General features: G+C 45.4%; 1 protein-coding gene across 1 annotated transcript in view; it reads left to right on the top strand.

Moving 5' to 3' along the window:
* Window positions 1-14,920: 14,920 nt before the first annotated feature.
* Gga2 (golgi associated, gamma adaptin ear containing, ARF binding protein 2) overlaps window positions 14,921-24,288 on the top strand; it is a 31,737-nt gene continuing 22,369 nt past the window's right edge. Inside the window, exons 1-2 of the mRNA XM_052199932.1 lie at window positions 14,921-15,130; window positions 23,744-23,828. Coding sequence (XP_052055892.1) covers window positions 15,031-15,130; window positions 23,744-23,828 — 185 coding nt within the window. The 5' untranslated portion in view covers window positions 14,921-15,030. The remainder of the gene's footprint in view (window positions 15,131-23,743; window positions 23,829-24,288) is intronic.

A 24,288-nucleotide genomic window follows, 5' to 3' on the forward strand; every position in this document is an offset into this window, starting at 1 on the left:
ACTCTTAATTGAGAAAAACCCTTAATAAAATTGGTGTGAGGGCCATTTTCTTGAGTAATGATTGATGTGGAAGGGCCTCACCCACTGTAGATGGTACCACCTCTGGGCAGGTGGTCCTGGATAGAATAAGAAAGCAGGCCTCCATCTCACTAAATCTCACCTCAGGAGATAGATGGTATTAGTCTATTTTTTCTATGTTATAAATGGAAAAACTGAGGCTGTGAAAAGTTAAGTAACACTTTTGGAATATGATATGAGACAACATCATATTTAAACTCAGGCCTATGCGAGTTTTAAGAGTCCAAACCTGTCTATTTCAATCCAGGTTCTCACTATGTAGTCCTAAAACTCAGAGAGATCTTCCTGCCTTTTTATCCCACGAATTGGAATTGAAGGTAGTGCTACCATGCCTGGACCAACGCTTTTTTTATTGTATATCTGTCTGCCATGTGTGTGCCTGGTCCCCATATAGGTCAGATGAAGGCATCAGATCCCCTGGAATTGGGATTACAGGCAGCTGTGACCTGCCATGTGGGTGTTAATGAACTGAACCTGGGTCTTCTGTAAGAGCAGCCAGTGTACTGAGCCGTTTTTCCAGCTCCCCCTCCAACTATTAATTAAGTGACATCAAAACTACTGTTCTTGAAACAAGAAAAAAAAGTTAATTTCTGGTGTGATAGCGCATGCCAGTGATCCTAGCCTTCAAAAGGATGAGGCAAACTAGGTGTGGTGGCACATGCCTTTAATCCCAAACTCTAGGCACAGAGACAGGTGGATCTCCTGAGTTCAAGGACAACCTCTTCAAAACATTGGGGCTACACAGAAAAACCCTGTCTGGGGGTGGGGGTGGAACTGAAACAGAAGGTGAGCTCAACATCATCATGAGCTACAAAAGCCAAAAAGGAGGGAGGAAGAGGATAAGGGGATAGAGAATATAGAAACGTAGGCTCATGCTCTGGGAATGGGAGTGTTCCTGAAGGGACAGAAATGCCGGAAGACCTGGTATGGTGTCTTGGACCTGTAATGCCAGCGGATGATTAGCAGTTCCAGGTCATCCTCCATTCTTGGCTCCATATAAAGTCATTTTGTTTTTTGTCTTTGTAGGTGTACATGTGAGGTCATGGGTCAACTTTTAGGAGTCAGTTTTAACCCTCAATGGAGGTTCTAGGCATTGAATTCAGGTTACCAGACCTTTAATTCAAGTACTTTTCCTCACTGAGCCAAGTTCCAGAACACCCAAGACAACAAAGTGAGACTTTTATCTCCCTGTCCCAGAAAAAAACTCCCTCAATGAGCCATCTTGCCTCCGTAATGAATTTGAGACCATAATGAGCTTGAGCTTTTTGAGATCCAGTGGCAAAACAAACAAGGCTGAGTTGATTCTGACAAATGCTATAACATAATGAACCTTGTGGTAAAGTCACAAATGGATGAGAAGGAGACAGAACAATGGCTCTCAGGCTGAGCTAGAGGAAACGGGGAAATGTTAGCTGTTGGCTGTATTTGTTTCTGTTTTAATAAATGTTAGTTGCAATCCTCAGTTACCCAGATCATCAGCGTTGCTAGCCTTCTTAGAAGCCAACAGTTTCGATTGGAAGGAATAAAGCTGACTGAATAGAGGAAACAATCCACCAGGGAACACGCTGGAGACTCTTGGACTCACAGACTCAAAGGTCAGGACTTCCAACCTCTAGAGTGATGGGAGATCTACCTGAAATTCACTGGGACCTGAGGCAGCTGCAATTGTTCCCAACGTTTTGTGTCCAAACTCTCAGGAGAACATCTTGTCAGTCTAGTCATGTTCTGTCCCTCATCCTGTGACAGTCAGGTAATGGCACCATCTGCAGGGCACCCACTGTAATGAGAGAAGAACGCTTCCTCTTTTAGGGACTCTGTTCCATGGATTTAGAGACTGCCAGTTTCAGTAGTTAATTTCGCAATCTCATTCATACTGCCTTTATCTAAGTTACCTTTAGTCTCAGAACTAGGGATGTGTCTGGGTAGCAGACTGTTGGCTAGAATGCACAGTCCTGGGTTCGATCCCCAGCAGCACAAAAACAAGATGTTTTCTTCATAGTACCTACTCATGTGTGAAATTTACATTTACTATTTTAAAAGTTTGAGATTGCGGCTGACAGGAGGTCTGTTATTCTTGGTTATAAACACAGTACTTGGAACATTGTTTAATGCACAGTAGGAAATTAAGTTATATCTCATGCATAAAGTGTTTGAAACTTTCATCAGCTGGCTTAACTGTTAGATCTGAACAGTCTCCCAACATCACTTCCTCCTATCCAGGAAAAAATTCTCCCTTGCAAGATCTGTTGTAGATAGCTGTCTGCCCCAATGCCCATGGTTTGAGTCCTGATATCTGGAAGAGAATGACTTTGTGAAACCAAAGTTAAGTATGGCTATGAGGGATGGTTCAATCTATATGGAGAGCTGAGTTATAACTTCAAACTTTTTAGCTCATTATATCAAGGAAATTATATCTGGGTACTAGCTTTTAGATACACAAATCCAGGTTCTAACATGTTTACACAAGATTTCTTTTTCCCACATAGCTGAAAGTTCAGTGGTAAACTAGGTTGTGGAACTGTTGGCCTAGCAGCATCAGCAAGGGCCCAGGGTCATTCCACTGCTACTGTCCTGGCCCTGGAGCTGCAGCAGTCTCTGCTCAGTCAGCTGCCACTTCCTTCTCATCTGCTGGGGAGAGTGGTTTTCTGTGGCTCTGTCTTGAAAGCAAAGTCATGTGTGTCTACAGGCATCCTCCCCCAACTCAACTTCCTATTCATGTGTCTGTCACTGCTAGAGAAGAGAACATTCCCATACATCAGTCAGACTCAGATGGAATAGGGTCTGCTCAGCTGGGTCCGCATCTGAACCAAGTCGGGTTGGTTTAGTAAAGACAAAGATGTGGGTGTTCTGGGGTAGGTGAGGAGCCTTGAAATGTTTAAAGCTGAGAAATGACATATGACCAGTGTGGCTTGGGGAAGGTTATCCTTGGCTACTTGCTGAGGACAGATTAGAGCATGGCTCCAGGGTGCTAAGTGGACATGAATAAGGTGGGTTCTTGCCAGACAACTGAGTTTTCTTATCGTGGCCTAGGAGAGCCTGTATTGGAGTTCTCAGAAAAACACAATCAGGTGGACATGTATCTAAAAAGAAACTTGGTATAAGGTAGTGTACCGGCTGGTTTTGTGTGTCAACTTGACACAAGCTAGAGTCATCACAGAGAAAGGATCCTCAGTTGAGGAAATGCCTCCATGAGATTCAGCTGTATGGCATTTTCTCAGTGGTCAGTGAAGCAAGGGGGAGGGCCCAGCCCATTGTGGGTGGTGCCATCCCTCGTCTGGAAGTCCCGGATTCTAAAAGAAAGCAGACTGTGCAAACAAATAAGCAGCATCCTCTCCCCCCCCCCCCCCCCCCGCCGCCATGGTCTCCATCAGCTCAGATTCTACCCTGCTTGAGTTTCTGTCTTGACTTCCATTGATGATGAACAACAATATGAACGTATAAGCTAAATAAACTCTTCCTCCTCATCTTGCATTTTGGTCATGCTATTTTGTCGCAGTAATAGACACCCTAAGACAGCCGGGCAGTGGTGGCACATACCTTTAATCCTAGCACTTGGGAGGCAGAGGCAGGTGGATTTCTGAGTTCAAGGCCAGCCTGGTCTACAGGGTGAGTTCCAGGACAGCCAGGGCTACACAGAGAAAAACCCTGTTTTTGGAAAAAAAAAATCCCTAGGACATGTAGTAACTCATGATTACCTAAGGTGAGGGCTGAGGTCAAACCATCTCCCACCCACAAGCCCATTTGTAGCTCACAAGACCTGAGAATAGGAAGCAAGTACCCACAGCAGAAGACAGTGTCCTAGCTCAAGCTACCTAGAAAAAATAACTCCACATTTTTCTCTAAGGTCCCTCAACAGATTAAATGAGCCCACCCACATAGGGAACAGCCATCTGACTTTCATAGTCTCCCAATTCCAGTTCTAATCCCTTCAAGAAACACCCTCACAGACACATCCAGCAACTTCTAACTAACTACTATTGTACTATTATACTAACCTATAACCATTAGGTTAGTCATTATGTTTAGTTAAAATATGGTTTGCAGGCTGGAGAGATGGCTCAGTGGTTAAGAGCACTCTTCTGAAGGTCCTGAGTTCAAGTCCCAGCAACCACATGGTGGCTCACAATTATCTGTAATGAAATCTGACCCCCTCTTCTGTTGTGTGTGAAGACAGCGACAGTGTACTTAGATATAACAATAAATATATCTTTAAAAAAAGATTAACTATGGAAGCATTTGGTAATAGTCGTACAATATATGAATAAACTGTACACTGAAACTGAAAACCATAACCCAGTCATCTAAGGGCCTGATCGATCTGCCTGTTTGCTTTCCCCACTCCCTCATTCCTGGCATGCCCTAGCTTCGTTTCCTCTGGTCTGCGGACACATGAGCCTTCCTTGGACATTCCTGCTTCCTTCCTGCCTTTGCTCATGTCCACCCCCACCTTGATTCCTCATTCTTAGCCTTCTGATCCTACCTCCAATGTCAACAGGAAGCTACTGACTTTGAGAGCCTTCTTGTAAATTTTCACGTGGTTCTCTACAGTACACAGTTGGAATTCTTTATGGAAATAACTGTGAGTAATTAGTTCTGCAGTCACTTGTTAGAGTCAGATTGTGAGGTCCACAAGTGCAGGAGGCTCGTCTGCCTTGTCCAACACTGTATATCCAGTGCTGAGAAAGCGGCTGTTCACCCAGTAGGTGGTCAGTAAGCACCCACTAGGAGCAGGTGATCAAAAGGTATGTGAGTGAAGGCCCAGACACAAATGCTGGGGAAGCTTGTCTAGCTAGCAGGAAAGCATCTGCTGATCCCACCATGTCCAGGCTTGGCAGTAATCAACCTTACCCACTAGGCTTGGTGTCACATGCCTGGGAGGTGAGGAAGGAAAGAAAAGGAGCTGGAGAAAAGAGAGGGACTGGAGAGATGATGTAGTAGTTACGAGCACTGGCTGCTCTTCCAGAGGCCTCAGGTTCAAGTCCCAGCCCCCACCTGGCAGCTCACAACTGTCTTGTAACTCTAGTTCCAAAAGTGTCCTGTTCTGGCCCCTGAACAGACATAGACATACATGCAGGCAAAACACCCATACATATAAAATAAAAATAAATGGAAAAGCCCTAGACTCATTATCTAACTGGATCAGATGTCAGGAGTGGTAATCAAGGTTAGTCATTATGTTTAGTTAGAATATAGTTTGCAGGCTGGAAAGATGGTTCAGCAGTTAAGAGCACTGACTGCTCTTCCGGAGGTCCTGAGTTCAAATCCCAGCAACCACAGTGTGGCTCACGACCATTCATAATGAAGTCTGACGCCCTCTTCTGGGGTGTCTGAAGACAGCTACAGTGTACTTATATATAATAATAAATTGTTTAAAAAAAAAAGAATATGGTTTGCAGTCCTGGGAGTTTCAAATCATTTGTGGTTTCTATTTTTGTAACTAGGTATGTAAGATGAACATGACTGGCAGGTTTTTAAATTTAGACAGCAGAACAGATTGGGCATTTTATACTCTTTGGGATTTCCAACTTTACCTTCAGATCTGGGCAAATTGTTAGGGTGCCAGCCATTCATTCTAAACCAGGAAAGTCAGCTTCTAGCAGAGTCCCATTCCCAACAAAGGATCTTTTCTGTCTAGAGAACACCTCACCTCCTTTGGCTGAGTCGGTCTAATCTTGTCCTCACACATTTATGGAACAAACATTGGGTTCTGTTAAGCCTGAGGGTGCTGAGTGAAAATAAGACAGGATCTTAACTGTGGGTGTGCCACCCACATAGGCTTGTTACTTTTATTTGTTATCATTTCTGAGACAGGGCTTCTATATAGCACAAGGAACCTTAAATTGTCCCTTTTCCTACTTCCTTGCAGGTGTTGGAATTACAGGTCATCACCACATCAGCTGTTATCCTTAATGATTGATAATTGTAATCAACTGGTTTTTTTGTTTGTTTTGAGACAGGGTCTCTCTGTGTAGTCCCGTTTTATCTTAGCTGGCTATGTAAACCAGTCTCTAACTCACAGAGATCCTCTGCTTCTGCCTCTGCCTCCTGAGTGCTGGGATTAAAAGTGTACACCACCACACCCAGCTGTTAAACTTTTAAAAATGAAACCGCTAGGGCTGGAGAGATGGCTCAACAGTTCTGTGTCTTGCTGCTCTCACAGAGGACAGGTTTGTTTCTCAGCACCCACATGGTGCCGCACAACTATCTGTAACTCCAGTCCTAGAGGGTGTGATGACTTCTTCTAACCAACTTGGACAACAGGTATTTATGCACACATATAGTAATAATAGTAAAAATTAAAAAGAAATATAGGCCTGCGCTGTATGTAATGGGACAACCCTGTCACACCAGCAGCTCAGAAGGGTCACAATGAAGTTGGGAGCCAGCCTGGGCTACAGTGTCTGAAGATTGGGATGGGGTGGGGGTGGGGCTGTAATTCCAGGAAGCCAAGTGAAGAGGATTCCAAGTGTGAGGCCAGGTTAGCTACTTAGCAAGATCCTGCTTCACAGAACAAAACAAAATAGAAATGAAAAGATAATTTAGAATGCCTGTATTTCCATCAGTTTGTTCAATGGTTATTTTGAGACAGGGTCAGTCTTTGCAGCCGAGGCTGCCCTTGAATGATTTTCTTGCCTCGGCTTCCATACTGCTGGAGTAATATGTGCCACACACCTGGCTTCCTTTCGTTTTCCCATTATTACCATTTGTGTTTGTGTTGGAAAGAAAATGGAGGGTCTCACACACGCCAGGCAGGCGCTTTACCACACCCAGCCTGTTTCCCATTATTTACACCATGGTGTGCTATATTTGTCACAAGGAATGAACCAGTACTGTACATTTTATTAGCCAAAATCTATTTATTTAGATTCCCTCGGTTTTACCTTTTTGTTTGTTTTTGTAAGAGTAAGACCCTAGGAAGCCCCCGATCCAGATGCCTTCGTGCTGGGATTACAGACAGTGTCACCACACCCAGCTGCCTGGTTTTTACTGAAAGTCTCCTCTTCCCATATCCTGACCCATGACACCCCATAATAGTGCCCCAGGCTTGTCTCTACAGGGCCAGGCTCAGAATGCTCTTGGTTTTTTGTTTTTGTTTTTTTTTCACAAACTAAACAGTTTGAGGGATATGAGGCAGGTGTTATGTAGGAAGTCCTTCCATAGATACTTTTTGTAAGTTCTCTCATGATCACCATGGGACTTTGGATTATAAAGGAACAGAGATAACATAAGATTGAGTGTGGGTGAGGGTGTACATCCACAGGGCAGGCCATTATTGGTGCCTGATAGTTTCCTAAATCCTAGTTCAATGGCCATGCTCTTTACCCTGGCATTCAGTTCTTCCTTTCAGCAAAGCTTATTTCAGGGTTTGTAGTATAGACTCACGTACCTTCGTAAAAGGAGGATGCCAGGTATGCAGACATCAAACTCAAGCCTTGGAAAGTTACTCAGAATACCCAAGTGCTGTCTTTGACAGTTGTTGGCTTTTTTTTTTTTAATCTGTATAGGCAACAAAGGTTTGTATTAAGTGATATTCCTTAATCTGTAAGCCCTCAGATTTTTCAAGGATCAGATGACTTAGATGGAGAAGATTCTCACCAACCTGGGCTCGACTGTGGTGTTTTGAGAATATAATCCCGTCTTTGTCAGATAGCAAGCTCCAGGGTCCACCCTTACCTTGAGGCCTGCAGGGAGTATACAGGCCTTGACAGCGATGCTTACGTTTTTCTTCGAAGTTCCAAAAGCTGCCAGGAATACTGTACATGACTTTAGTCCTAGCACTCAGGCAGAGAAAGAGACAGGGGCACAGGCAGAAGGATCTCTGAGCTTGAGGGCAGCCTGGTCTACAGAGTGAGTTTCAGGACAAGCCAGGGCTGCACAAAGAAACCCAGTCTCCAAAAATAAAAAAAAAGTCAAAAGCCCATTTAATGTGGTTATCTTGTTTTACAATCAATCTATTTTTAAATAGAATGGCACTAAGAAATATGGTGACTGCTATCAGTATGCAGTGACCTAGCAATTTATCCATGGGCAGGAGTAAAAGTTTCTGATAACAGGGTTAATTTTAGAAAACTTTGTAAAGTTAATCATTTGCTCTTGACAAGGCAGAAACTGTCTCTGGCAGTATTTTTTTTTTAACTTTTTATTGATTCGTTGTGATGTTCACATTGTACACCCCAATCCCACTCATCTCCCTGTCCCATTATACCTGCCCTCCAGCCTCGCAAATCCCCCTGAGAGAGAGACAGACAGAGACAGACAGAGACGGACAGAGAGAGAGAGACCCTCTCATGGAAGCTGCACTGTGTGTGAACTACCCACTGTGTCCCATGGTATTTACACATTTTTGTTCATACTTTTTTACTTGCAAATGTTCATTATAATGAGCCATTGGTCCGCTTGGAGGCCTCTGGCACCTGCTACTCTATCGGTATTGGATTCTTATCAGGACTCCTTTAGGTTATTCTGTTGTTGCCTAGTGTCATGGGGATCCTGCAGCTTTGGATCTGTAGGACTGGTCCCTTCACAAACCCAGCAGCTTGAGGCAGGGCGGTGGTGGCGTATGCCTTTAATCCCAGCACTTGGGAGGCAGAGGCAGGCGGATTTCTGAGTTTGAGGCCAGCCTGGTCTACAGAGTGAGTTCCAGGACATCCAGGGCTACACAGAGAAACCCTGTTTTGAGGAAAAACAAACAAACAAACAAACAAACCCAGCAGTTTATAGTGGGCCAACTCAAAGCCCTGGACTTGGGCCTGGGTAATAGCTGAGCTGGTCAGCCCACCAATTCTTTCACACCCACGCCACGCCACACCACAGGGCAAGCCACGGGGCAAGCTCTCAAGCACTGCCCTGAGATGAAGCCAGCAAGAGGCAGGGTCAGCTCTCCAGCTCTCCTGCCCTCAGGCCTGGCACCCACATCAGCTCTCTGGTGCTGTCCAGTTAAGGTGTAGGGACTGATCTCTGAGTGGCTGGGCTAGCTCTCCTGCTCTCATGCCCTCCTAGCCAGCTTCCCAGTCTGCCATATATGGGGAATGGAGGATCAGGGGAGAGCGACTCTCTGTCCACCACACCACAGCACAGTAGGCAGGGCCGGCTCTAGGAGCACACTTTTTAAACTGAAAATTAAAAATCAACTCTTTCTGGGAAATACAAGTTACAATTAAATTCTCTTAGAATATAGATACAACAATTTGATATTAACCAAAAATATGTATTGTCATGTTCTCAAATATTAGATACAGTCATTTAAGGTAATAGTCCAAATTTTTAAAGAAACTTACGTTATCAAATTTTTTCGGGCTGGAGAGATGACTCAGTGGTTAAGAGCACTGACTGCTTTTCTAGAGGTCCTGAGTTCAATTCCCAGCAACCACATGGTGGCTCACAACCATCTGTAATGGGATCTGACTCCCTCTTCTGGTGCTGTCTGAAGACAGAGTGTACTCATAGAAACAAAACAAATAAATCTTTAAAAAAATTTTTTTCTAACCAAAAACGTTGTCTTACTTAATATACTTTGCTTAGCTAGTATTGTTAATATTTAAAATAAACATACAAAATTTATTATATGTGGAAGCAAGACACTCTGTTCAGATTTCACTCCTTGGCTGATGATTTTAATTGACTTCTGTACAGTATTTCCAGGTGCTTGTTCTTTATGCAGGAGTCTGATGAGTCTGATGAACCACTAATACAATTATCTTATCCTTTTATAGAGCTCTAGTATGTAGTGAGAATTTTGCTTTTTTTAAAAGAATTATTATTTTATGTATATGAGTACAATGTAGCTGTCTTCAGAAACACCAGAAGAGGGTGTTGGATCCCATCACAGATGGTTGTGAGCCACCATGTGGTTCCTGGGAATTGAACTCAGGGCCTCTGGAAGAGCAGTCAGAGCTCCTAACCTCTGAGCCATCTCTCCTGCCCCAAAGAATTTTGCTTTTTTTTTTTTTAAAGAATGGAATTTCATTTTAATACCAGGTGTGAGATATGGTACTGCTACTGATTGTCCACAGCAGCTGACTGTGATTTGCCTTGTGCTCCATCAGGGGCATGGTGGTTTACCAGCTGCAGATCGTTTTTGCCAGTGTGTGATGTTTGGAATTCTGGGGACTTTTCAGAGGATATATAAATGCTAGAGCCCTGATAGGGGAGCTGCCGGTTGCCTGTGGTTTGTTACGGTTTGTTGAGGTTCATTGAGGTTTGTTGAATAGTCCACCAAAAAGAGACAAGAAGAAGAAATTAGATATCCTGCCAGCAAAGATCAAACTTGCCCCAAGGAACTCGACATCACTAATCAGCAGGAAGTAGTCTAATGATAAAGATATCCCCTTCCCCCTCTAGCCTTTTTTCTCTCCTATCTGGTGTTGGGGGTTGGGAGGGAGGAATAGGGGTAGAGAAGGGTAGTAGCACACAGAAGCAGTACTCTTCAGAAGACAGCTGCTATTTGCCTTCTTGAGGGGTGTAGCTGCAGAAATCACAGGAATTACATGGAAGTCTCTTCAGGAAAAATAAGTCACCTCCCTCCATACATTCAACCATTCAGATCAATATCATCTTGTGCATATTTATATTATTCTAAAGGTTATAATCCAATGCAACTTTTTTTTTTCCTGTTTGAGACAAGGACTCTCTTGGTATCCTTGACTGGCCTGGAGCTCTCTATGGAGACCACTGGCCTTGAATTTAGAGATCTGCCTGTCTCTGCCTCTTAAGTGCTAGAACACTAAGCCTGCCTTTTATTTTGCTGCTCAAATTGTGCTAGCCTTGGACATTAAAGCGCTCTTTCCTGAGATCCTTACCACCACTGCCCCTGTGTTGTGTGCTGGAGCTTGAAAGCAAGGTTCTTATGCATGCTAGGCAAACACTCCACTACTGAGCTAAATTCTCAGCCCTAGACCTTCCCTTTCTTTTGTTTTTTTTTTTAATTTATTTTTTATTTTTTATTTTTTGAGACAAGGTTTCTCTGTTTAGCCTTGGCTATCCTGAACGCTCTCTCTGTAGACCAGGCTGGCCTTGAACTCAGAGATCCACCACCTTCTGAGTGCTGGGAATAAAGTTGTGTTCCACCACTTCCTGACTCTCTCTCTCTCTCTCTCTCTTTCTCTCTCTCTCTCTCTCTCCCCCCCCCTCTCTGTCTTTTTCTCTTTTGAGACAGGCCTCTCTAGTAGCCCTGGTTATTCTGGAACGCATGTAGACCAGACTGGTCTTGAACTCACAAGAGATCCTCCTGCCTCTGCCTCCAGGTGCTGGAATCAAGGGTATGTACCCATTCCTAGAATTTTTAAGAGATGAACTGTTAAGAATAATAAAGGGAAAAATGTAATGAATGGGACTGGGACTCAGCTGGCACCGTGCTTGACCACCATGCACAAAGCCCTGGGTTCAATCCCTGGCACTATATAAACCAGGCATGGTAGTGTACCCTTAGAATCCCATCCTCCATTACAGATCAAGTTTGAGTCTAGCCTAGGCTACAGGAATCCTGTCTTAAAAAAAAAAGATGACAAAGAAACTGATGAGATTTTAAAACTACTTCAAAGGAGAACCCTAAGAACAGTCTCTAGACTAAAAATATTGAAATAAATATGCAAATGGCCGTAGAACTGGTTTTTCCACAGGAAGGGACTTGTGAGTTTCCTGGGCAGTATTCACTTGTAAGTCTGTGGATAAGAATAATTCCCCATTGTTTTCAATTATCAACAGTTTGCAGAGATGTTAAAAGATTCCCAAAAGACCCAAGTCAGGTAACATAGCTGGATATTTTAACAACACAATTTTATTAAAGAATAAAATTTCCCGGGCTACCTGGGTAATGTAATGAAATAGACCCCCCATCCCTTGCCTGTGCTGAAGCCCTAACCCCCATTGTGATCTTAGAGGCAGAGACCTGGTAAGGTGACCAGGTTTGCATGAGGTTCTGAGGGGCAAGGTAAGATTGATGTCTTTATAACCAGAGGGTTCTGCTATGGCTGTAGTGGCTCACTGGGGAGGGATAGAAGATTGTGTGTGAGCCAGGCAGGCGGTGGTGGCGCACACCTGTAATCTCAGCACTCTGGGAGGCAGAGGCAGGCGGATTTTTCTGAGTTCGAGGTCAGTCTGGTCTACAGAGTGAGTTCCAGGACATCCAGGGCTATACAGAGAAACCCTGTCTCGGAAAAACAAAAAAACAAAAAAAACAAAAAGAAACCAAATCCAAAAAAGAAAAGAAGATTGTGTGTGTGTGTGTGTGTGTGAGTTAAGACCCTATCTCAAACCTGAGCAAACAAGACTACAGGGCTGCTTTCTGTCTCTTCTCCACAGATGAGGACATACCACAGGAAGAATCCAGAATGTCTGCAGCAAGAAGGGGGCCTTCTCCAGACACTCTGACGCAGAGGCTCAGCCTCTTCACATCTTGGTATCAAGCTTCCAGTCAACGGAGAGAAATGAATGTCCATTGTTAAAGACACCAGTGTGTGGTGTTTTATTGCAGCAGCTTGAGTTGTCTAAGAAAAATAACTGGATTAGCATAGAACCTGCACGCAGAGAGCAGTCTCTTGTCACATGTGCACCTGTGTAGTTTCACAATGCTAGTGTTAAAGATGGTTAAGGATACTAGCGTGTCAGGTATGTGGATAGTTAGAAACTGAGCTACAGCACACCAAATGTTCTTGTTTTTCTTGATGTGGGAGTCTCACTAATGTAGGCCTAGGTTAGCCTCAAACTCAGGATCCTCCTGCCTCATCCTTCCTGGTGCTGTGATTATAGGTAAGAACCACTATAAACAGCTTCTTTGTTGCTTATTTGATACAAGGTCTCACCATGCAGTCTGACTCTCCATCTTGCTTCAGCCTCTGAGTGCTCAGTTTACAAGTGTGTACCATCATGGCCAGGACAGCACATTTCCATTTAAACATAAATATTTGCGCCCTCTCACGAGCTCCTCTGGAAAAGTGATTGCCATATAAGTATACTGATATGACTTCTATCTTGAGAATGCACGTGAGGGTGGGAGGAGAAAACCAATTCCACAGAACTCTTCTCTGCACTCCACAAGCACACTGTGACATGTGTGTGCCTGTACCAACACATGCATACCACACATATGCACACACATATGCATAATGTTTAAAAATTAAAGATAGGGTTGTAGAGAGCAATTAGTGGTCAAGAGTATGTATTGTTCTACTGGAAGACCCAGGCTCAATTCCTAGCACCCACATAGTAGCTCACAACTGTCCACAATTCCAATTGCAGGGAATCTTACACACTCTCTGGCCTCTTCAGGTTCCAGGCTTACATGTGGTACATAGATATATATGCAGGAAAAACACCCAGACAAATAAAAATAAATAAAAACTTAAATGTACATTTGGGATTCTGATATGCCTAAAGTCCTTGAGTTACCTCTTACTCTTCCCATTAGTTAGGTGTCCATTCAACAGATACTTATTGGCATCGGTGTACCAAGCACCATTTGATGGGCTGGTGACCCAGATCTATGCAAATTAAAATCCTTCTGTGTGTGTGTGTGTGTGTGTGTGTGTGTGTGTGTATTGGGGGTGTGGCATGGAGGGTGGGGGATGACAGAGACAGTGGGGAAGACTTGGTGCTTCAGAGGGACCTTGTGTATTGTCTTGACTGCCTTCCAGGCTGAGGCCTCCTTCAGTCTTAGCAGAGCTGTTAGTAGTAGATCATTGACAGCAATGGCAAAATTATGCTGGTCTCTAGACATGCATATTAATCCTGTCCACTACACAGACCTCTTTTGCCGCTGGCTGGAGCCAGTTTTATGCCCATTTGCCTGTTTGTTTCAACAGTCCTTTATTTTTACATAGATTTTCCCTTTGGCTTTTCTTGTGGACATATTAATACAACATCTTCTTGATTCCTTCATTTAAGTTCGAGAGTTAAATAAAATAAAATATTTCATGTTAGGCTGGCATGGTAGCTCATACCTATAGTTCCAGCTTTTGGGAGGCTGAGGCAAAAGAATTTTACTACAGGTTTTTAGGATATCTTAGCTTATATTGTTTAAGACCATCTTGGACTAATGAGTGTGAGAGACCCTTTCTCAAAAGCAAAAACAAGTCGGGCAGTGGTGCCACAAAGCCTGTAATCCCAGTGCTTGGGAGGCAGAGGCAGGTGGATTTCTGAGTTCGAGGCCAGCCTGGTCTACAGAGTGAGTTCCAGGACAGCCAGGGTTATAAATAGAAACCCTGTCTCAGAAAACCAAAACCAAAACAAAACAAAACAAATACAAAAAAAAAAAAAAAAAAAAAAACCCAAACAAACCTAAAACCATAACAAAGTTGTACTGGTAGCACATGCTTGTAATCAAGTTTGTACCACAGGGACAGGATGACCAAGAGTTCTGGGCCCTCCTCAGCTATGCAGTGATGAAAGCCTGCTGGTTACATGAGACTTTAACTCAAAACAGTTAGAAAAAGGTATGTTTGTATATATTTAATGTGTTCACATTTTAGGGTATGAGAAACACGACCTATTTTTTGAAAAAAGTATCTTTTCATAAAATAAGTGTTTTATGAATTATGGTGTAGTGTGTCATAAAGAAAAAAGTGTGGAAGAAACCACAATGGAAGATACTCTGGGAAGATCCTAATAACTAAAAATGCTGAAAGAATGATTCTTTATCTGAAATTCAGATTTAGCCAGACGTCCAGTATCTTAACTGGGAACCCTGCTTCTGAGGAAGAGGGGGTCAATACCTTACTAGCTTGGCTTTTGACCTTTCAAGTGGTCTTGCACAAAAAAGACCTCGTCAGTTGGAGGCGGCCCGGAGGAGGTGCATGGGGGTGGGGCGGGGCCCAGAAATGGGCGTGCCCAGTAGGCCCGCCCCATCACGTGCCTCTCTGTGTCTGCCGCGTCGGCAGCTGGAGAGAAGGCTAGGCGGCGGCGGTGGCTGCAGTTCTTGGGCAGGATTGACTGCGGCCGAAGCGCTGGGCTGGGCAGATGGCAGCGATGGCACTGGCAGCGGGGGCCGGATCCACGGCAGGGACCGAGTCGGCGGAGGGCGCCCCGGGGCCAGCGGCGGCGCTGGAGCTGTGGCTCAGTGAGTAGCATCGCGCCACACGTGATCCAGCTTCCCGCCGCCCTGGTTGTCCTCCGCGGCGGGAGGGGGCCCTCTAGGCGCACCCAGGGGATTCTGGGGACCTCAGACCACCCCACGGCTCAGTGGCCCAGCGGCACCACTCAACAGCAGGAGCGCGAATGCTTAGCGATTTCTTGTGCCAAGCACTGTGCAGAAAGCGTTTCAGCCATTGTTAGTCTGGTCGCAGACCGAGAGTACCTGGGTTTACTAACCGAGACCCGTGCGGGCTACGCAGCTTTTTTTTTGCAGCTCATTGGGTCGAAGAGCTTAAGTGGCTGCTACCTTTAAGGGCAAAACCAGCCCTTATGCCTCGGTGCGGGTTTACTCTGGCCAGACTTAATTGTTCCTTGCCCTAGCTTAACGGTGGTCCTTGGGGGTGCGGTTCTAAAGGTTTTCGCTTTATCTGAGGAAATGAGGTTGAGAGAGGATAAAGAATCCACCCCTTGTGTGGGCTCCACTGAGTGCTGGGTGCACTGAGATGGTACCACTGGGACATTGCTCACCAAGACATGTTCATTGGCTACTGTCTACCAGAGCAGCACCTCGTTAGCAGAAGCTGGAGGAGGGGCGCTTGTTGAACGTAGTAGGGGTTATTTTATTTACCTGGGGCTTGTCAGAGCTGGTATACAGTGTTTGTGTGGACAATGGAGGAGGCCATATTCTAAACAGGAAACTGCAAAAACTCAGGATGAGAATGTAGAACATTCTGGGAGCGAGTAGGCCTGTCGGCTGGGAGTGCAACGCTTAGAGCCAGAAAGAGAGCTCAGGCTCATTTGCTAACGGAAGGAAGGAGAGCATCAACGCTGCAGAAGGGACTGTATTATTTTTAAAAAATGATTGCATTTTGTGTATTTGGGGTGGGGCATGCTGCTCCTGGCTGCTGGAGTTCAGAGAACAACTGGGGAAGGGGTTGGGGTGTCGTTTCTCTCCTTAGGCTCTTCTGTGGGATCCAGGGCTCAAACTCAGGCACAAGGCTTGGTCACAGGCACCTTTATCTTCCGAGTCATTGCTGGCCTATAACTTTCTATTTCAGCGTGTAGGGGAAGCTGTTGGAGACAGCTTAGTCTTTATTGAATGCACCACATGCAGTCTACATGGTGAGTTGGTTGAGGGTGAGATTTTAGACTTGGAGTAGATATAAGGTCTTTAGGTGCGGTGGGTGATGGTGGTACCGTAGGAGTGAAGGCCGTGGGGATCAGGAGTAGAAAGGATTAGCTGAGCCCATCAGCAGGCTTTAATGTAAGCACAAGTGCATGAGCATTACTTTGATTAAAGACCTTGGCTGGGTTGCGGCAGTGCACACTAGTTCAATTCCAGCACTTGGGAGCGAGAAGCCAGTGGATCCCTGTGAGTTCGAGGCCAGCCTGGTCTACATAGTGAGTTCCAGGACAGCTAGAGCTACATAGTAAAACCCAACTATAGAGGCAAAAACCAAATAAAAACAACAAAACAATAAACAAAAACAATAAACAAAGTCCAGAAAGGAATAGCCGTCACCCAGGCAGCCTTCCTTTAGGGTGCAGAGCTGGACTCAGGAGATGAATGTACAAAGGATCCTTGGTTTCAGGGATCAAAAGTAGTTGTGTGATGCCCCACCTGTGTGGAGGAGCAAATGTGTCATGAGGTTTGAAGTTTGAAGTTCTTGCAAGGCAGTTAGGAAGAGGCTCTGTGGGCATCCAGGGAGGGTAGGAGCTGGAGGGGTGGTTTTGAGAGGCAGGCTGCTGTGGGTGTGTTGGACCTGGAACAAGGAGGTATTTCCCAGGCAGATGGGACTAGGAGCCTGAAGGTTCAGAAGCAGACAGGGAAAGCTGTTCTGGGAAGAGCCACAGAGCCACAGAGAGGGGTGTGGCCAGTGGTTGCTTCAAAATGGAGACTGGGGGAGGGGAACTTGGAATCTGGTAAAAGATTTTCCTCAAAGAGAGCTTTGAGGAAAATGGTGGAAACAGAAGGCTGGTGAAGTGGTGGTGAACAGCAGGCTTGGATTGGAGTTGGGCATAAAAGTGTATGCTGGGTAGGGTAAGAGCCAGCAGCTGCTAGTGTATGTTTAAGAGAGCCTGTCTGCAACTGAGGCTGTGCAAGAACTTCAGCCTTGGTTGTCGCGGAATTCACCCTAAACCAGGCTGACCTCAAACTTACAGAGATCTGCCTGCCTCTGCCTCCCTAGTGCTGGGAGTAGAAGTGTGTATCACCACTGCCCTAGAACTAACCTTTGACTGTAGCATTCCTTGGGTTTTTCAAAGGTGGCAACTACTTTCCAAGAGGTTTGTTGAAGGACCACTGAATGATCTGTACGTAGAGGGAGTGAAAAAGGTGCTTTTCCTGTGCTCAGCTGTGAGAGGAAGGAGGGGCATCCAGTGGGAATTGGAGAATAATGGAGGGGGCACAAGAGCCCTCTATGTGGTTTCTATGGGGAACTCCCCTTCTTGGCTTCTAAGGCCTGTGTTAAGAGTCCCTAGGAGTCTGACTGCACAGTGTTGGGTCAGGGTGTGGCCTGCGGAAGCGAAGAGCCTTGGTGCTTGTCTGGGGAAGGAGATAAAGGTGGTTGCACATGCAAACTAGTAGGTTCTTTTCACTGCTGTGGGCTTGAGGAAGGTGGGGAAGGAAGTACAGGAGTGCTGGAAGAAAATCAAAACATGTAGCCCAGGTGTACAGCTCGCCTGCACAGAACAATGACTTTTGAATATCACAGTGAAATGAGACATTTCTGCGGTGAATGTAGCAGGGTAGCAGAGGCCTGAGCAAATCCAAGAAACCAAACCTCAGTGGCAGTATGGTGCAGCATGGGGTCAGGCCCATTCCTACTCTGAGCCTTTCTTTCTTTCCATAATTCAGTTTATCGGGCACTTACTATACACTATAATAAGGCACTGTTTTAAGACTTTTATAAAATTGCATAGCTGGGCGTTGTGGCACAGGCCTTTAATTCCTAACTTGGGAAGCAGGAAGCAGGCTGATCTGAGTTCGAAGCCAGCCTGGTTGGTCTACAGAGGGTGTTCCAGGACAGCCAGGAGTGCACAAAGAAACCTCGTCTAACAAACAACAACAACAAAACAACTCACTTTCATAAAAATTTATTAACATTTTTATCCTGCCAGCAGCTCTTAGGAGAAGGTAGAGGCTAATGTGTGCCAATGGCTTTCTTTCCATCCTGTCTGGATCCATGCTGTATCCTGCTCCTCAGTGACACCTGCCTGACCGTGCCACCCACAGACTCCTCCAACACTTGTCCTTACATGCGCGCGCACACACACACACACACACACACACACACACAGTGGTTCTGGTTTAGTTCCATGCCTTAAATTGTGATCTTGAGATCTGGATGACCAAGAAGATGTCATTGAAAGATTACCAGATCAGTGGGGTGGAAGAGGGCGGTGATGAGGCCTAGCTGAACTTTAGACTTTGGTTTGAGAAGGGATAGTTCCCCAAAGCATGAGGAAACTTACCGAAACATACAAAGGACACTATGCCCCCTCAAAACTCTGGGTGGTGCATGCCTTTAATCCCAGCACTTGGGAGACAGAGGCAGGTAGATCTCTGAATTCAAGGCCAGCCTGGTCTACAGAGTGAGTTCCAGGACAGCCAGGGCTACACAAACAAACTTTGTCTCAAGAAAATATTATCTTTTTTTTTGTTTTATTTGTATGCACACCAGTCCCTCTACCATGTAAGACCTGGGGAACTAGTGACAAGGACCTTTATACACCCAACCATATTTCTTGCCCAGGGTCTGTGTTTGTTTGTTTGGTTTTTGATTTTTTACATGGTCTTACTCTGCAGCCTGGGCTGGCTGAGTATTTAACTCAAGGTGGTCTTCAACTTGTAGCAATCCTCCTGCCTCAGCCTCTTGAGCTGGGATTCAACTTAACATCGTGCTAGCTAGTGCATTTATTTATCATTGTTCCACGTGACTGCATATAGCATTGCCCCAGTCTTGGCAATGAAGAACGGTGAGCACTAGTGTGAATGTAGTGTAATCCAGTTAGCTGGCTCCCTGTGTAGTTGGTGTGTGTGTGTGTCTTCAAATGTTGCCAGTATTGTGCTGTTTTTTTTTTTTTCTGGGATGTGGTCACCTTAGTCTCTGACTGTGGATTCGAACTCTGGTCTAGTAAAATGAAGCGTTCTGTGGCTCTCCTCAGTCTTGCTTCCACCTGGACTTGCTCCCCGGTGGTAGCCTGTCTTCCTTCCTGCCTGACTTGAATTCCACCCCTGGAGCTCTGGATTGCAGTCTACTTAGATTTCGAAATCTAGAGCTGAGCTGCTCTCCTGGCCTGCAGGCCAGTTTACTGACTTCAGACAGGTCCTGGCAGGTCTCCCCACCCCCAGGCTGTATTGGATAATTGATGGGCTGCAGGCCCTCAATTGTTGCCCTAGGCAGAGATTTCCTTGTGAAGTCCGCACTGCTGGAGAACAGAATTGTGCTCCTTGAGAGGCAGAGCTGGTCCAACCTCCAGGCTCCCCCTTGCAATCACACTCTGATTCTAGTGACCAAGCACTGTCATGGTGACCCTGGCGATTGGTTGGCAGCTGGCTTAGATAATTTGGCCTCTCAACTGGTCACTCCGAGAGCCATTTAACTCGCAGCTGAACTCTTCTGCTGCTGTCTTAATACCTTTGACCCAGAACAGAACAGGAACAGGTTTGCAGTAAATCTTAGGAACACCTTTTTTTAAGCGAATATGTGATGACGTTGTTATTTCTTGGATTCTCTTTGTCCCTTTTAAGGTCAGCCTTAGTAGGGAGCCTGGATGTCCATTCTCACTGCGCTGAGGACTGTGACAGTCACAAAACGAACAAGGGATCCTTGAAGGGTCTTGCTGGCTGTCCCTCCTCCCCCCCCCCCCCATCTGATTTAGATTTTCGCCAGACAGATCCCAGCAGCTGTTCTAACCCTTCAGACCCAGTTGCCCGGTCCTCCGGGGGCGGGGGTCATTTTGTCTGTGGCTGCCTGAGACCTCCAAAATAGCTTGGACAGTCAGGGATTATGTGTTCAGGGACCAGAGTATATCAGAACTAAAATTGCCACCCTCTGGCGGCAGCCATGGGCCAGCCAGCTAGGCCAGCCCTGAGATTCACTCTGTCTTTAAGTGCTTATCTGTGCATCGATGTTCTGGTGCCTGGGCAGGTAAAGGTGATAATTACCTCATTCCTGCCTTGGAGGAGTCAAACTTCTCTTGGGATCCTGCCCTGCCTACTTCAAGAATCCAAACCTTCCCAGCAGGACATGGGGCTGGGCTGACCTGGCGCCTAACTTTTGTTTGTACAGTTTTCTTGTTCTGTGCCTGGAACAGAGTCTCCTCAGCTGTAAAGGGTGAAAAGATAACATTGCTGTCTGTCCTTCCGAGGATGTTGGCATGGTGTCCTGCTTAGCTAGCAGCCAGAGAAAGAAACAGTAGCGGTGACAGCGATTTGGGGTCATAGCAACCCTTGAATGAATCCTCGCCCAGAATCTAGCAGATAAAGAAAGACACAACCTCTTAGGTCTTGTAGAGCCTTTACTGCTTCCCTTGTTAAGGGTTTGGGAGCTTTCTAACTTTCTCTGCCACCGTGCTGCGCCGCCCCTCCCCCCACCCCTGCATGTGTCTTCCTCCCCAGGTAGCCCACAGACAAGGAGGAAGGAGAAGGCTAGATTCTGCACACTGGGCTGGCTCTGCTAGTCCTTTCTTTCCTTCCTGGTCTAAATTCCTTTGAGGTGTCACCGTTGACCTTGTGTTCTGAAGCTGGAACTTAAATAGGGACTTATTCTTAGGTGGTTCAGGCGCTGAGTCTGAGAATCACCGTGTTAAATGATTTACTGAAATAGCTACAGAGGGTCCCGACTTAGGATAACTAGGCAACTTGATTGTGCAGGGTCCTCTGAATTCACCACAGGCTCTTGACCACCAAGCCATCCCTTCACTCCAAGACTTACAATTTAAAAAGTTATTACACGCCGGGCAGTGGTGACGCACGCCTGTAATTCCGGCACTCTGGGAGGCAGAGGCTTTCTGAGTTCGAGGCCAGCCTGGTCTACAGAGTGAGTTCCAGGACAGCCAGGGCTACACAGAGAAACCCTGTCTCGAAAAAACCAAATCCAAAAAAAAAAAAATTATGCCTCTGTGTGGGTCTGCCACTGTATGGCATTGGATCCCCTGATGCTGGAGTTTCAGGTACTTGTGGGTCTCCCAGTATGGGTGCTGGGAATTGAGCTCAGGTCCTCTGCAAGAGCTGCACACACTCCTAAACACTGAGTTATCTCTCCGGTGCCTCCCACATTTTTCTTTTGTATGTGTGAGTGAGTGTGTGTTGGACTTAGTTCTTCCTCCACCATGTGGGCCCTTGGGAACAAACTCAGGCTGTCAGGCATGGCGGCAGGTGCCGTTATCAGGTAAGCTGTCTTACCAGTCATCAACTTACACATGTTGGAGTGTAAATAAAGTTAATTGGGGCAATCTTAGTGGGGAATCACTTAATGATTGGTTCCAGAATGTCTGTATTTCATACCTCTGCTAAGCACTATAGGAATGAAGTGGCATCTGTCTTCAGGGTTTAATAGGCACTGTAAGGCATGCTCATGGTTTTTGTGGGAAAAGGTGGAGACTATTGAGAATTAAATTATTATTGATTACTTACTCTGTGCTGGCACTTTAGACACACCCTCCCTAAACCATATGACAGTCCCACGAGGAAAATACGATATTCCTTTATTTTATAATTGGATTGGATTCAGAGAGTTCAAGGATGGTAATTGACCGCTGTGATTATTTAGGGGAGACTTAGAGATCACCACAAAGCACTGTCTGGAGGGGAATGCTGTCAAAATGGCAGCCTGCTCCTGCTGGTGAAGTTGAGGCCCAGGAGTCGGGATCCAGCCTAGGCAAGATAGTGAGACCCTGTCAGAAAGGAAAGAGAGAACGTTCCAAGGGGGTACCGCCTATTTTATGTGATGGCAAAGAGAAAGATGAAGGAAATCTTTTTTCTTTTAATTTTACTTTTCTGGTACCAGGGTTGGAACCAGGGCTTTTGTCCTAGGCAAGTGCTATATCCCCGAGCTCTACCCCGGCTCTCAAGTCTGTAGGAAAGGGTGGTGTTTGAACTGTGATTGGCAGATATGGTCCTGCCAGCTAGGATCCTGCATGAGAGGATGTTGAGGTGAGGGAGCTGACAAAAGTCACATTCTTTTAGTGTTTAGCATGAAGTTCATAGAAATGCTCTTTGAGTCTCACATGACCTCCATGTGACGCGAATGCGACCACAGTAGGAAGCACTAAGTTGACTTTAGCTTGAGCAAGGGGCCCTCCTAGACAGAAGGGCAGAGACTTGGTGCTGTAGCGGGATGGGGAGGAATTTTCTGTAGTAGGAATTTTGATAATTTTTTCTTTCTTTCTTTCTTTTTTTTTTTTAAGAAACTTTCGTTTTATCTTTTTCTTTTCTTTTCTTTCTTTCTTTCTTTCTTTCTTTCTTTTTTTAAGATTTATTTACTTATTATTTGCAAGTACACTGTAGCTGACTTCAGATACCAGAAGAGGGCGTCAAATCTCTTTACAGATGATTGTGAGCCACCATGTGGGTGCTGGGATTTGAACTCTTGACCTTTGGAAGAGCAGTTGGTGCTCTTACCCACTGAGCCATCTCTCCAGCCCTCTGATAATTGTTCTTTTATCTATCTATCTATTTATCTATCTATCTATATATCTATCTATTTATTTAATGTAAGTACACTGTAGCTGTCTTCAGACACCAGAAGAGGGTGTTAGATCCCTTTACAGATGGTTGTGAGCCACCATGTGGGTGCTGGGATTTGAACTCATGACCTTTGGAAAAGCAGTCAGTGCTCTTACCCACTGAGCCATCTTTCCAGCCCCTGATAATTTTTTCTAAAATTTTTTTTAAATTATGTTTTCAGTGGTGTGTATGTGTGTGTGTGTGTGTGTATGTGTGTTTGCCTCACACTATAGTGCACAGTGAAACTCAGAGAAGTTTTTGGAGTCAATTCTTTCCTTCCCAACTCGAGTCATTGAGCTTGGTGGCAAGCACCTTTATCCACTGAGCTGTCTCCTGAGGAGGCTGTAAGAGTGAGTGGGCCTCTGAGAGGAGGAAAAGGCCTCTAGACGAGAGGATAACAACATCAAATTTCACCCCTGAGAGTAGATCTTCATGGCCAGGACAAGGGTGGACAAGCCAGAGCTGAGAATGTTGTAGGAAATGCTGGAACCAAAACCAGAGTCTTCCTGCAGCAGGCTGTTGTCTTGCTGTTGCGGAGGGTGGCTGCTACCCAAGTCAGTCCTGTGCCAAAGCCATGTGGGTGATCCTGACACTGGCAAGAAGGCACACACAGGCCAACCTTGGCTCTAGAAATGGCTGTGCGCTTACCAATTAATTTTCTCACTTACGCACCCAGTGTATCTACAGTAAGGACATAACATTTCTGGCGTGTGGTACTTGACTGTGGTGAACCACACAGGCATCGCCCCTGCCCTTCAGCTGCCTGCCCTCCTCTCTGGCCTCTAGCATATGACGTCACAGCCTGTGCAGAAGGCTTACATTTCTTTTGTTATGCTTTCTTTAACTTTATTGTCGATTCCTTGACAGACAAAGCCACAGACCCAAGCATGGCAGAGCAGGATTGGTCAGCCATCCAGAAGTTTTGTGAGCAGGTGAACACGGACCCCAGCGGGTAAGCTCCTTTATAGACACACTTGACTTTGAGAGCAGGAGGCAGGTCTCAGACCCTTGTCTCCGTGCCTGGGACTGTAGCTGGGACCCATTTTGCTCTTTTCCTTTCTTCCACAATCAAAGCAACTTGGTATGGCATTTATTATTATTATTATTATTATTTATTATTATAGAATTATCTATTGTTTTATGTATATGAATATACTGTAGCTGTCTTCAGACACACCAGAAGAAGGTATCAGATCCCATGAGCCACCATGTGGTTGCTGGGAATTGAACTCAGGACCTTTGGAAGAACAGTCAGTGCTTTTAACCACTGAGCCATTTCTCCAGCCCCTTATTGTTATTATTATATTTAAAACTAACTTGTTTTGCTTCTTTTTTTTTTTTTTGAGACAGTGTCTTTCTACATAGTCCTGGCTATCCTAGAACTCTGTATGTAGACCATGCTGGCCTTGAAC

The sequence above is a fragment of the Apodemus sylvaticus genome, chromosome 1 (genome assembly GCF_947179515.1).
Source record: "Apodemus sylvaticus chromosome 1, mApoSyl1.1, whole genome shotgun sequence".
NCBI lineage: Eukaryota > Metazoa > Chordata > Mammalia > Rodentia > Muridae > Apodemus > Apodemus sylvaticus.